The 15,490-nt window shown below is 39.7% G+C and overlaps 1 protein-coding gene across 2 annotated transcripts in view; it reads left to right on the forward strand.

Annotated features, from left to right (window-relative positions):
* LOC137637386 (protein cereblon-like) overlaps nt 1–15,042 on the forward strand; it is an 839,981-nt gene extending 824,939 nt beyond the window's left edge. For both annotated transcript variants that reach the window (XM_068369600.1, XM_068369601.1), the window contains one exon: nt 13,096–15,042. In XM_068369600.1, the coding sequence (XP_068225701.1) occupies nt 13,096–13,267 (172 nt within the window). In that variant the 3' untranslated portion in view covers nt 13,268–15,042. The remainder of the gene's footprint in view (nt 1–13,095) is intronic.
* The last annotated feature ends 448 nt before the right edge of the window (nt 15,043–15,490 follow it).

Here is a 15,490-nt window from a genome sequence, read left to right on the forward strand (position 1 = left end):
AAGGGTGGGCGAAGTCAGCGGGGAGGTTTTTTTCCAACCCGATAGGTTTAACCTTGCCACTAAGACCAGCTCTGAGCATCCAGACTAGGATCAGACCACTATTAACTAATTTACATTTTCATATTTCTCTTTTTCTCTCTTTCTTAACCCTTTCATCCAAACTCTCGACTTTCAATCTTTCCTGGCTTAAATAAAGATTGATATGGTGGCTATTCATAACTAGCCCATACACATATAGACATTAAGGAGCCGACAGCTACCTCATGCATTAGAGCAGAGGCTTTGGAACCTCTATTAACAACGCTAGGAACTCGGTCACAGGTTTCGAGAGACTGGGATAGACGAATCCCAGGGTGACAGGGGAAGGTAGGAACAATCGCACAGGGAGATATTATCTCGATTTGGGAAGAAAAGTTACTTGATAAATGCCAAAACATACAGACAGTCTGTTATATTGTCCAATAATATATAGACAGACTGTTATATTGTCCAATATATAGACAGACAATTATGATATAAAATTGGACATCAAACCTCATCTAAATTTTAGCAATGGAAGGGGGGTGGTTTTCAATAAAGACCTATATGAATTCACAGAAGAGGAGATATTGGCTATGTGTCCACTGACAGTGTGGAAAGTACATAAAGTACATAGAACATCAATGATTATCCTTACTTTCCAGGATGCTTATGTACCTTTCTACATTGACATGGAAAATGAAATGATTAAAGTTTGACCATTTAAGCAGAAGCCATAACAATGTTTCATTTGCTTTAAATTTGGGCATCCTTCCAAAGTTTGTAAGAATGATAAAATTTGTAATACATGCTCCAATCTTTACCATGGAAAATGTACACTTGAGGCAAGTTGCTTGAACTGCTACTCTAATCATGAATCTACTGATAGGATCTGCCAGTTATATAAATTAGAAGGTGCCCTCATTAAATCAATTTTTGAACTTGTAAGCGTAGGGCATGCCAAGAGAATATTAAATAAATCACTTACATATGCAGACATTAAAAACATGAGAAAAAGTTCCTCAGGAGTCATCTAACCCACCTATTACTGTAGGCAGTTCTCGAAAAAAAAAATTCACCATCTACTGATAAAGTGCTGCTCAATAAGGCAAGAATACCTCCTAAAGATTTACCATTGTGTATTAACAAGAGACATTGCCCACCACCATCCAACCTTTATCCCCCATTTCAAAGGATAGTACTAACCTCTCCCAGGCTATGTTACTAGGTGCACCTGTAGTGGGGAAGGTACAAAAACCTGGTAACTCACCACCTATTAATCGAAAAAGAGAGAGACCCCCATCCCTCTCACCCCCTCCCATAAGAAACAGTTATGATTTCAAATAAATATGATGTTTTGTGGGACATTTCTGATCAAGCAAAAAAATTTAAGTAGATCAGAAATTCTAGTTGAAGTCCACCATCCCCCTCGACAATTATAACAAAACAACAAAAAGAAAATCACAAACACAAACCCCAATCTATCAAGACCCTCTTTAATAAAACCACCGGGAAATGTACGATCAAAAATTGCTAATGGGAAGACTTTATCCAAAGGGTCTTCCAAAATAAAACCATAGTTTTCTTCATTTTGCAATATAATTGTCAGGGTTTAAGGGCCAAATATGAAGAACTTAAGCTCCTCATTCATGAGCACACCCCCATAATTATATGTCTAAAGGAAAGCAAACTTGATCAGATTACTCCTTGTCCTCGTGAATATATAAGCTACAGGACACCATATGAACTACGAGTAGGGAGCAATGGCGGAAGTCTTATATAAGTTTTTCGAGATTTTCCTCAAATATCTTTGTCTATCCATTCATTTCTGCAGGCAAAGGTTGTACAGATTGATATAGGAAGAAAATACACCATTTGTTCTCTTTACTTGCCTCCAAATAACAACATCTCATATGATAATTTAATAGGAGCGACTCAACAACTCCCTCAACCTTTTCTTTTGTTTGCAGATTTGAATGGTAGACATTCTTTATGGGGCAATGTTTTAGCAAACATCAGGGGCAGTATTATATCATCAATTGTAGAAAATGAGGATCTCAGACTCCTTAATACCGGAGAGCCCACACACTTTCATGTTCAGACAAGTACTCTGTTATGCATTGACTTTTCATTTGCAAGCTCTACTCTGCCTTCTCGATTTTGATTGGTGAACATTAGATGTTTGGCATACCAGATATCATGCGCCAATCATTATAAACACCAGCAATGGTCCCCCTTTACAAAAATCGCCACGATGGAATCTTGACAAGGCGGACTGGGTTAAATTTCATTGGCTAAGTGAAATCGAGGGGACTACTGTACAGTTTGAAAGTGTTGATGATGCTATAGACTTACTTTCATGTTCAGACAGGTACTCTGTTATGCATTGACTTTTCAATTGCAAGCTCTACTCTGCCTTCTCGATATCGATTAGCGAACATTTGATGTTTGTCATACTAGAGATCATGCACCAATCATTATAAACGCCAGCAATGGTCCCACTTTACAAAAGTCGCCACGATGGAATCTTGACAAGGCGGACTGGGTTAAATTTCTTGGGCTGAGTGAAATCGAGGGGACTACTGAAAGTTTGAAAGTGTTGATGATGCCATAGACTTACTGAATGAAACTTCATACAACAGGAGTCAATTCAATTCCCAAAACAACAGGGTTATTCAAACGACGACCAGTCCCCTGGTGGTCTTCGGAACTAACTGCTGCCTTGCACAGAGCCACGAGAAGGTCTTTAACTCGAGTGCGCAGACGCCGTACTGATGAGAATTTAATTATATACAAGAAATGTAGAGCACAGTTCTGTCATACCATGAAAGAAGCTAGGCGCCAATTCTGGGTATATTTTGTTTTCCCCATTAACAGTAGAACACCACCATCTTCTGTATGGAGGAAAGTTAAAAAGATAGCAGGCAATTTCACCCCCAACCGACCACCAGTGTTGAAGGTAAATGATCAGTATGTCACTGAAGCAAATGAGGTTAGCAATGCCTTGGCTGATTATTTTTCAAATGTATCATGCAAGAGTTAAGCAGCTCCTGGTCATCAATAGAGGAGTATTGAAGAAAAGGAAATTTAAAATTTTACAACAGGAAGGGAAGAGTCATACAATTCTCCTTTTACTGAGAGAGAATTTGATTCTGCACTTGCTACTTTCAATGATACAGCCCCTAGACCCGATGGAATTCCATAAGCAACGATTAAACATGTACCTGTTAATACAAAGTTAATTATTTAAAGTATTACTAACAGAATATAGCATGATCATAGTTATCCAAGGGTTTGGGAACTAGCCATTATTTTAGCATTTTTATAACTCAGTAAGGATAAGTTCTTAGCAGTAAACTATCGACCTATTGCATTGACATGTTGTGTATGTATGATCATGGAGAAGATGGTCAATGCAAGACTGGTGTGGTGCCTGGAGAAGAAAGGTATTTTATCACCCATCCACTGTGGATTTAGGGAAATGCATTTAACAACAGATGTGTTGATACGACTTGAGTCCTCTATTTTTTACCTAGAAAAGGCGTATGGTACTACATGGAGATATGGTATACTTTAAATCATTCATAATCTAGGACTGAGAGGAGAGCTACTATTGTTCATTAAATCATTTATTTCACATAGATTTTTTCATGTTAGAGTAGGTGAAACTTTGTCAGAGAGAAAATATCAGAAAGAAGGAATTCCTCATGGCAGTGTGCTGAATCTAACCCTCTTTGCACTAGCCATAAATGGGATATCCTCAGTCATTCTTAAAGATATTCTCTGAACACTGTAGACGATCTCTATATCATTTGCTGGAGCTACATACAATGGCAGTGGTTGAGAGAAAATTACAAATTTCAATCGACAAAATAATTTAATGTTCTGGTATGAATGGATTTAAGTTTTCAACAAGTAAAACTGTTGTTTCCATTTCTGTCTTATTCGGGGAGTACATCCAGACCCAGATATGTACATCAAGGGTCAACGTATCCCATGTGTAAGTGAAGCTAGATTTCTTGGGTTAATCTTCGATTGTAGGTTTACATGGGTTCCTCACTTGAAAGCCGTAAAAGTAAAATGTCTTGAAGCTCTGATTCTTTTAAAAGTTTTATCCCATATATTATGGGGGGCAGACCGTAAAACTTTCAAAATTATACAAGGCCTTAATTCTTTTTTTTAAATTAGTTATGGGTGTAAAATATACTCCTCAGCCACCCCAAGCTGATTAAAAGTTTTAGATTCTATACACCATGCTGGTACCAGATTGTCCTCAGGAGCCTTTAGAACTTCGCCTATCCCAAGCCTCCTTGTTGACACTGGAGAATTGCCTCGAGATGTTTACCGGAAGTCTTCTATTGTTCTGTATTGGTTTAAGCTGCAAAGACTTCCTAATTCTTCAGCCTGTTAGACTGCAAACCTTGTAAAGCATTCTAGATATGTTGAGTTGCATGCAGAATCTCCTCAACCTTATGATTTCCAGGTAAAGACATTACTGGATAGTTTGGATATAGGATGTAGGATATCATCAACCCCTCCTTTGAAATTACCTGATAAATCTTTTTGTAAATAATTAATCAGTATAGAAAAGAACATGACTGACTACGAAGCCAGGTTGCACTTTATAGAACATGTTGAAGAACACAGGTAATCGACTTTTATATATACTGATGGCTCCAAATCTGATGCTGTCATTGTATTTTGACTATATAGTAGTGCTTTTAATTGTAAAGGTGCACATACTGTAGTATCCTCTATAATCCAAGGAGAGGGATAAGCCCATTACTTCGTCCGAGTCGATAGTTTTTTATATCCACCTACAGTACAAAACTATGTCTGGAAAAGATACATTAAACGTAAGAAAGATCTAAGCTCTTTTTTTTAATAACTTTAATACCCAACAGTTGACTATGACATTTACTGAAATAAACATTGAGAAACTTGGAAAAGGCTAAGGTTTGGATATGGGAGCATTGAGGGATATAGGGATTCAATAAGCTACTATGATTACTGACAGCACTTAACAGCCCAGCCTGTATACTGCCCTGTGCCAAACCACACTGGGGAAACTTTCCCCGCTTCCACAAGTAACAACTCAGACTATTTGATTTATGCCCTTTCTTCTTGGCATAGTAGAGCTGAAAATAAAGTAGATACAACTTCGTTAATAAAAGTTAAAGTATCTGGATCCAGTTCCAGTTTCATCAAAATAGATGCTCACCAGGACATCAGTCTGGCAAGCCCAACCACCCACTGTGGTGCCTAAGCTTAAACTCATAGTCCAGGGCTGGGATCAAATTGCCGCTGTTATTTGACTGGCAAAGGTGCAGGGCGAGAAACCCTTCTCTCTCTAGTCTGAGAACTCACTTTTGGTTTGGCCGCTGTTGTAAACAGATGTTCAAGACAACTCCAACCAAAACTGTTAATTCTCTCTGTTTTTGTAGTGTGGTTGTTGGAAATGGAATGTAAATAAAGAATGTGTTTGAGTAAGGAAGGGTGGATACTGAAACTGCTTCATGGTGAAGCCTGCTGTAGCTCCTCACTCTCTCTGTGCTTTTTGTAGTGGGGCATGTCTGCTCCAAGGCTCAATCATGGCCTCTGGTGCAATGGTAGGCATAGGCCGTGAAAGGAAAGAAGCAAGCAAGGTATGCATTGGAGTTGGACTTTGCAACACCGAAGAAGACACCAGCAATGTCTGGTACCGCTGCTGTCTCCTCAGAGGGTTTAACTGCTGCTGCTGCCCTAGTGCTTACATCCCTGGATTGGTCCCCATGGAGTACGCTGCAAGAATCAGGAGATCGCAGATCAGCATCAGCTGCTTTTACAGGCTTTGTTGGTGCACTGCTCCCCACTGGAGGATGAAGCCCCTTCCACCGTGACCATGCAGGCTGTGGACAACAAGTTTGTCGTAAAGATGTCTTAACCTTCCTTAGATTTTTCAGGTAAGCCCTCCATGACTTTTTTCAGGGAGTTGGTAGTCAAGGTTACCTCTCTCTCTGTACCCCCTGATCATTCCACCGTGGTATGTCAGGGAGCCTGGAGGTCCCTCCCCCTTGAAACCAAAGGAGCAAGTTAATCTAAAAGTAAATGTAAAGGAAGGAGAAGTATTACAACTGTCCCAGGTGTGACCCCATTCCCTGACAGGGTGCCAGTGATTTCTACCCCTTCCTATTGTCCATCACCCCGACCCTTGTACCAGGAGTACCAGGCCCCATTCCTCCTCCTCCAGTGTCAGTGGTTGAGCTTCCAACCTCGCTCAGTGCGGGGTGGCCATTCCTCAAGAGGTGTGCCTTCCCCATCCCCCGTGACAGTGGCCTCACTGTTGTGGGTCCTGTTGGAGGAACCCTCGTGGTTTCTCCCTTTAGGGGAACGTTTTTTGGATGGCCTCTCAGGAGTGAGAGCTAGAAGGAGGAAGAAACATAAATCCTCCTCCTCCTCCTCCTCCGCCTCCTCCAATGAAGAAGATAAAAAGGTTAAGTCACAGGGATAGGGCTCTCCATGACACCATCCTCTTTTGTGAGGGTTAGACGCTACTTGTGTTGTGGTTCCGAAGGCCCTGGCGCCATGCAATGGCCTGGGTCCCAGCTGTAGCCAGCCGAGACAGATTGCTGAAGGTACTGCGGAGACCTCCATCTCCCTTCTTTCTAAGACACTGGATACCTGCTCCTTCCTGTATCGATGAGTGGCCACTCAGTTTGGTAGAGAGGATGGTACCCTTTGAAACCACACTAGAGTGTATGCGCACTTTGGTAGGTCAAGAATGTGGTTTAGAGGGCCTTGCAAAAGCACGGGGCTGTGGTTGCCCCAGTCTCGACCTGCAGCACGAGAGGAACAGTGTACCTCGTCGAGTGATGTCGGGTCCCATACCAGAAGGTTTCTCCCATTTATATCAGCCTGCCCAGGCTGTCGTCAACCCCCGATTATGTTCTTGGTTCAGTCCTCTCGACAGAACAGATGGGCAGTGGATTCTTCAGAGCAAGCTGCCTCAACCTTGCCCATGCTGGCAGATGGGGGTGCTCAAGGACAGGATGTTGTCCAAAGCCCACGGAGGCTGACTACCTTCAATCAGAGAGCTGCTTATTCGTGAGTGCAATTGCCTGGGGGAGAAAACTGTGGTTCCACCCTCGGGGAAGACTTCGGTAATTGATTGTCATTTCCTCAAGGATTGAAGCCCTCATTGGAGTGGCCTTTTAGTTGGATCTTGTTAACTTGGCTTTGGATCGGGTGAATGATCAAATCTATGAGTCTGAGGATTAACTCCGTTCCAGCAGGTCAAACAAGATCTTGTCCGTCCCACTCTCTAGATAGCAGAAGTTCTATATGCCAAAGAACGCCTTGTCGACATCTCTGCAGGTATACCCGTCAGTTTGTCAGTTTGTGCTCTGAGGGGGTCTCTCATTGGAAAGACTCAAGGCAGAAGACACGTTCTTCTCGACCTCTGAGTAGGCAGCCATGTAGGGTTTGGCTTTGTCCTCTCTTCACGTTGTATCTTGACTCGACCAGTGGTCAGAAGCAATGACATACTTCGCAAGGTAGACGAGATTGTCAACCCCAGGGTTTTGGAGAAGTACAAGAGCCTAGAGCTGCCTGGGGGAGTGAACACCTTCAAATTCCTGATCCATCAGATAGCAAACCCGTGGGTTAAATAGGCTCCCAAACCTCTCCTTGTAAAGAGCCTGTGCTAGCACTGCCTATTCTACTGCCCTAGCCTGCTCCTTTCAGGAAGGGTAGAGATCGGAAGAGAGATGGGAGAGGGAAACACTGAGACAGGCATTCCCTCTCTGCCGCTGCCAAGAATAGGAGATGGCTTGTCTTGCCAATGGGAAACGTGTCTGAGACACGTGGCCAAGTCTTGTGGAGTAAGTGTCCTTTAAGGTGGTTAGATGCTACCCTTCTGATCAAGTTCCTATTAGACCATATAACATCTACGAAAGCCCTTTCTTTGCAGGGAGAGATGGAAGAGATGTTAGAGAAGAACATGCTCTAAGTCATTCAAGACAGATCTATGGGTTTCTACAGTTGACTCTTCTCAGTGGAGATGGCGAAGAAGGGTGGAGACTAGTCATCCACTCCTCTCTGAAAATGTTTATGCATCAAAGTTCAGGATAGAAACAGAGCTGTCTGTGCTGTCTTCTATTAGAGAGGGAGACTTCATGGTTTCTGTAGATCTGAAGGACTGTTCATCAGTCCTCTCAAAAGTACCTCCATTTCTCTCTCTATGGTACTGTAAATCAGTTCAAGACTGTGCTTCAGACTGTGTACGGCTCCCTAGGTATTTACTCAGGTGTTCACCTGTGTAGCTACCTGGGCCCACTTGCAAGAGATACGTCTGCTGATGTATCTCGACAATTGGTTCGATCGGCCTCCTCGGAGAGGCAGTTGTTTCAGGATCGAAATCAGATTCTCTCATTTTGCCACGTTCTGGGGATTGTGGTAAACTGGAAAAAGTCAAACCTCTTACCCAACCAGAGGTTGAAGTACCTGGATATGCTGGTAGTGTCCAAGACAGTAGTTCCAGATCAGCACTGACAATGTCTTCTTGGTCACCTATCCTCATTGGAGAAGCTTGTGCCTCACGTGTGACTCCATCTGCTATCACTGGTCAGCCAATAAGGTTGAGGGTCCCTACATTCTCTGGTACCAGATAAGCTTCTTGCCATGTGCGGATCCATGTGAATCAACTTATTTACCACACGGCGAACAGGAAGCCCCCCATGTTTTTTTTCTCTCATTCCAGGCCCATGGGCTGTGTTCAATGACTCCTTCCAACACCCAGGGGATCATCTGGATGTCTATGCCTTTCCACCATTCACCCTGATCTAAACGGTAATTAACAGGGTGTTAATTACTCAATATGTCCCAATCTTTTCTGTCAGCTGCACCTGCAGAGATACCACTAAACAAAGGAGTTGTTAAACTTTTCACGGGTGTAGACTATCCCGCATCTCATCCAAGTGAAAGGCTTTTCACGAAGCACTACACAGGAGGTGTATGGATATAACTGGAGGTCTCTACAGCTCTCTACCTGGCTAAGTTGGTCAACTGCGATTGGTATCGTAGAAGGGGCATTTCTCCTGTTCAAGAAACTCTAGCACAGATTGCGGATTTCCTCATCCTCCTTCACTAAGAGAAGCACTTTTCAGTTGCGGCTGTCAAAGGCTACACTTGGCCTTGAGTATGGTTATTCAATTGAAGGGGATAGACCTCTCTTCTTCCTAGGAATTTTATATGCTGATGAGGAGCTTTGAGCAATCATACCCATCCCAGGAACTCAGGCCCCCCAGAGTGGGATGTGATTTTGGTCCTTAGGGATCTTACTCATACCCTGTTGGAGCCTTTGAGGAGATCGTCAGGTAGGGATCTGTGTCTCAAGACTGTCTTCCTATTAGCTCTAGCATCAGCGAAAAGATTAATCGAGTCGCACGGTCTCTCTTATGTAGTCACCCACACTGAGGGGTGGAAGGAGGTCTCCTTCAGTTTTGTGCCATACTTCATGGCCAAGACTCAGAACCCGACTGCGCATGACCCCAGGTTCGATTCGTTCTCCATCCCCTCTCTCTGGGAGGCATCAGGTGTTGATTGAGAGGCGATGCTCATGTATCCTGTGAGGACTCTGCATTGCTACCTGAAGAGGACCCGACACGTCAGGCCTGAGTGCTGGAGGCTTTTCGCTAGCACTAGCAGGTTCAAAAAGGTGTTAGAGAACACTGTCTCTTTCTGGCTTTATAAGACGATCCGTAGAGCTTACACCTTCCTTGATGAGAAAGTTGAGGTGCCAGCCAGGACCAGAGATCACATGGTCAGGGGTATTGGTCCCACCCTCACTTTCAGGAAAAATCTATTGGTGGCCCAAGTGTTGAAGGCTTGTGTCTGGAAAAGGCAGACCACCTTTATGTCCTTTTACTTGCAAGAGTATACCCATGAGTCCCTTAATACTGCACCTTTATGCTTGGACTAGGATGAATCTCGTCTCTGGTAAAATTTAGACGTAAGTCTCCGTTCTTCTGTCCCCTCCCTCAGGGACAAAGCAGTCAAAGCCTTAATGAGCAGGGGGATGGTGAATCAAATGCCAACCCCATTAATCATTTACTTGGTATTCGATTCTATCTGATGTTCCCTTCGAGGAAAGATTTTCTCTGGGTCAATCTAGTACATTTTCCCATGTACAACCCAGGTCTTATCAGTTTTTCATCCCCATGGAAAACATATGGAGGGTGTCAGTGGTCCTCACTTTGCTTCTTCACAGATTAAGCATTGAACAATCCAGGGAAGAATTAGATCCTTCCAGTTTGATTCCAGGAGACTTCAAAGCCTCCAAGTAGTGAGTCTCCCTAGATAAAAGACGAAGGTTCGTATGTTGCATACGGAACAACATGGGCGATAGAGAACAACATGGCCGATTTTTGTGCTTTGTCAATCCACAGCTGCCCTCATGGCAATTTAGGAAATAATAGCCATGAACCAACTAAATAAAAAACACCAATGCAATGTCATCTGTAGAGATAAATTTATCTCAAAGGCATTTGACAAAGTATGGCATGATGGCCTCAAATATAAAATACTCTAATTGGAACCACCAATAATAATGGAAAAACTACTCCCAAGGTACATAAAAGACAGAACTGTCAGAATACGTAGCAGAGATGGGAAAATGGTAGAAACAATAGATATAAAAAGTGGGGTACCACAGGGTGCATACTATCCCCAACATTTTTTATAATCTACACAGCAGATATGCCGGCCACCCCCAAATATGCCATAAATTATGCCTATGCAGAGGACATAACACAAGTAATAACGCATCCTGCAAATTCCAAAAGATTTCTGAAAATAAAAACAGAAAGAGAGAACAAAAGAATAAATTATTACGAAAGCAAGTGGAAAAAAATAACAAACAGCAACAATTTTCAACTCTTTATCAGCATCAAAAAATAAACCAGCACCAATAACAGTAAACAACATAAATATTCCATTTAACAACGAAGTTAAAATCCTTGGTCTCTATAAAAAAAAAAAAAAAAAACTGGCATAACCTGCCATATCAAATAAAAACTCCAACTAGCAAAACTTAGAAAAGGAGCATTAAAACTTTTCAAACTACTGGATAAAAACATAAGAATAAAACTATACAAAAGCCTGATAAGACCTCTATTCGAATATCCAATAGCACCGGCATGCACAATGGCTCAATCAAAGATGAAGACCCTACAAAAATTCCCAAAATTGAAACAAGAAACATACATGTCCTAACCATAATAACAATAATAATAATAATGATAATAAATGAAAACAATGAAACACTCCATAACATATACAATCTCAAACCAATAAACGTCAGATACCACAGAAGAGACTCACAAGCCTGGGAAAGATTAAAAAACGTTTACCCAGAACTTGCAACAAGTGAGGAAACAACAGACTCACAAAACGAGCATTCCTGGTGGAAAAGGATAGCTCCATTAATTGCTCGGGATGAACCAAATCCAGATTATTAAAATAAAACAAACGTAACAAACAAACAAACAAGCCAGAAAAAAGGAATAATCATAAAAACACAAGTCCCTAGGAGGCTGGCAAGAGAACTCACCTCCTGGAAGTCCACAAGGCATTATGTCATAACAAAACCAACAACAAAGAGCTATTGGGTCTGATCCAATCTTTTCACCTTCCACTGTACTTAACTTTAACACTATTCCCTCCAATCCTTACAATCCTAACTCCCCCCTCCCCTCCCCCACCTATCATATCCCCTCTACTATAGCTGTATAGTTGTAGCTGTAGCTGTATGTTGCATAGGAACAAATAAATTTTCAAAGTAATTTGTATTTTTCCTAGCCTTACAAACCTGAGTCCTTTAATCCAGCTTCCTTCCTCAACTACCTCGCAAAGTACTGGGCCAAAGAATCAAAAGTGGGTCTTCTTAGATTTGAGAGGGGTGCTTGGTTTCTCATCCGGCACCCTTCACATTGAAATAACTGATCGTTATCCAACTTCAATGACTGAGTCCAGCTTGCGCCAAAACAATCTACCTAATTAAAGGACATAGGTTTGAATGGCTAGGAAAAATACAAATTACTTTGAAAAGATTTCAATATTTTGTAGTCTTGAAAATCATCATCTTGTCCAAACAAGAAAAAAAATTGTTGAATTAACATCCAATTATTTACTTTGTCCGTGCCCTTCTGTAAAATATAATTATATTTAAGACATTCCAATAAAACTTTATTGTTGTATAAATGGAACTAATAGCTGTCATGTGAAACTAATAATTTCCCATTGTACATTTCATCAACGGGTTTATTACTTAGGCTATTTTGGATACCCAGTAAATTCCACCTATGAATACAATTGTCCAAAAATTACGATCATTCACATGAACTGTCTCTGGCAAGAAACATCAATTCCCATTCTGGTTCTAAAAGGGTTATATGTAGTTGAAAGTATAGCAATACTGTGCTAATTAAAGTTATAAACAGTTGACATTAAAAATATTAAAATTATATTGCAAGCTTGTAACTTGTTTATGTATACAATATGTTTAGCTAAACTAACAAACAATGTTTAGTGAGAATTGGAGTACTGTCTGTTTGTAATGATTTTTTATCGCAAGTTTTGAGTAAATTTCAATTCAATTCTTTTCAAAATGTTGAAAAGTATGTTCTCTTGTACAAATGGTTGTACACCCATATTTTTTATATGGTTGGAGGAGACAGGGAAGAGGGTCATCAATTAAAGAAAGAATATGGTTTCATAAGCAAAAGGTAAAATAGAAAATTTATTTATTAGATTTTAATGTTATTTTCTCAAGGAATGATTGAGAGAGATGAGCACTTTGTCTCACATAATTCCTTATTGAATTACATCTAATTTTTACTTGTATAGAATAAATGTCAGTATGTACTATGATGTGGATTATGAGTGCATAAAGAGCTAATGTAAACATGTTTTCACCATGAGGATAGTGTGTTAATACAGTGTGTCTTCAGAATGTATTCAGTTTGAAAGCTTTAAATGTATCATGATAAATTATGATTATTCTATCTTGAGAGCTGTATTCTCCTATTTTTATTATTATAGGTATGCTTGGACAGTGGCTTCATGTGGGCGTTGCCAAAATCACATGGGTTGGAAATTTACGGCAACAAAACGAAAACTCAAGCCTCAGAAGTTTTACGGACTGACTCGGAAAAGTGTGCAAGCCAGATTAGCTGAAGATGCAAACGAGGGTGAAATGCAGCATGTGATATAATCTCATTAGTATTCATACATTACAATATACTTTGTATGTAAATTCCTTGTTGTTAGTCATGTAAGAATTTTATTTATTATTAGTTATTGGTAATACAATATTTGGTTGTGTTTTGTTATTGATAGGCTATTTATGATAAAAAAGAAAATGCTAATCATCCATCCCAATCTGCGAAAATTGATAATATATATGAAATACTTTTACAAAGGTATTATTGTTATTAGATATGAATTTACAACTTAACCTACTTGCAATTAAGAAAGGATTGTGTTGCTATTATTTTGTTTAAGGTTACTCTAATCTTAGTGTCTGATTAAAATAAAATAAAAATTATCTGTTTAGTTCGATGTTAATCAATTTAGAATAGTATTTGTAATATTCCATGTACTTTCAACAATTCTGACTCTCCCTTTTAGGAAACATTCTTATGTATAGAATGTTATTTGACATTTATGGCAAAAATCAATTTTTTTTTTTTTTTTTTTTTGCAGGTTCTTGATATTTGACATAAAAACTATAAATGATACAGTATACAATTACAGCCATACCATCTTATTAGCAGGCTCATGTGTGCAGGCATAAGAACGTAGGTGGAGATCCACGTTCGAACTTGAATGTTCTACGGGCCGACCAAGGAAATGGCCCGTGCCAACAAGAACTGTTGGCTTTAATCCACAACAACAACGAACTTGAATGTAAAAGGATTTTGATTGTTTTTATGTAATATTTACTGTTTGAACATTACTTATTTCAGTGAGAAAAGTTTTTGGAATGACAACTGTTTTTTAACCCTTTGAGTGCCATTGGACATAATTTATGTCCACTTATTGTAACACAAGGAGGAAACTGCAGTAAAGAAATTAAGAACAGAATAGCCCAAGATAAGGTAGCTGAGAGAGAGAGAGAGAGAGAGAGAGAGAGAGAGAGAGAGAGAGAGAGAGAGAGAGAGAGAGATGTATGTATGTACACTACAGGAAAAACTGAAATTGGAACTGAAGAAAAGATTTGTAAATAGGTTCATATATATGTAGCATTGTATGGATCTGAAACATGAACTGTCAAAGCAACAAACAAGAAACATCTGAAAGCATTTGAAATTTGGATATGGAGAAGGATGCTGAAAATGGGTTGGATAGACTACAAGACAAATGAAAAAGTATTAAGAATAGTTGGAGAAGAGAGAACCATAATTGCAATAACAAAGAGAGGTAAAAAAAACTGGATAGGACATATTTTAAGAGGAGCTGGGTTACTGAAGGACATTATAGAAGGTAAAGACCCAGACGAAGGTAAAGGAAGTCAATTCTAGATGACCAGAAGGGAGTGAGAAGGTACCAAGAGGTGGCCATGAATAGAGAATTATGAAGGGTAGAACACTATAGTACTGTAGTAGTATTTCTACTCCCACCAGTGTCAATTACGTCAAGTAATTACCAGATTTTACTCTCCCTTTTATTATTTATGTATTAATTTTTTTTCAAAATGTGTAACATTATATCAAGGAAAGGAAATTTAATCAGCTATGTAATAGTAAATTTTGTGTTTAGTCCTATCTTGTATAGTTTTTGTGCGAATATAAGTTGAGCAAAATGTCCTAAAAGGACCAAGGTCTTCATTGCCAGATAATTGGTGAGGGGTTGGTGCTTAAAGGATTAATTATGTTTTCGGAACTTTGTTAAAGTATTCATTAATTTGTCCCTGTTATCAGAATGTGCTGTGTTTTTCTTTTATCTTTTACGAGATAGAGGAAATATTTAATAAAATTTTAATTTCAACTTATATTGTCTCATTTTTGGCAATTACTTTGAATCACAAATATTGCTGTGCATATCATTAAATATAGTCGATCCAATTGTCTTGCATATCATTGCTCTTTTTTCTTAATTTTTCTAAAATTTTCTTTCTTGATTTGACTTTCTTTTTCTCTTAATCATCATTAAGATTTCTAGAGATCTCATGATGATTTGATCCACATTTACATTCCCTGTAATCCAATGATGACCAAAGACAATCTGGTGTAGTCATGTTCTGATGTTGAAAAAATTAGGATGAAGGACATTGTGAAAAGCAAAAATATTCAAATACAAAGGTTTTATAATACGCTAAAATCTTGTTCATGTGGACTAATTGGAGGGGAATCCTGACGGGATATGCTGATACTACGAATTTGCCGAATATTGGTTAGATTGGCATTAAGATCATAGCCTAGGATATTTGTTAGTC

The sequence above is a fragment of the Palaemon carinicauda genome, unplaced genomic scaffold (assembly GCF_036898095.1).
Source record: "Palaemon carinicauda isolate YSFRI2023 unplaced genomic scaffold, ASM3689809v2 scaffold7, whole genome shotgun sequence".
Taxonomy (NCBI): domain Eukaryota; kingdom Metazoa; phylum Arthropoda; class Malacostraca; order Decapoda; family Palaemonidae; genus Palaemon; species Palaemon carinicauda.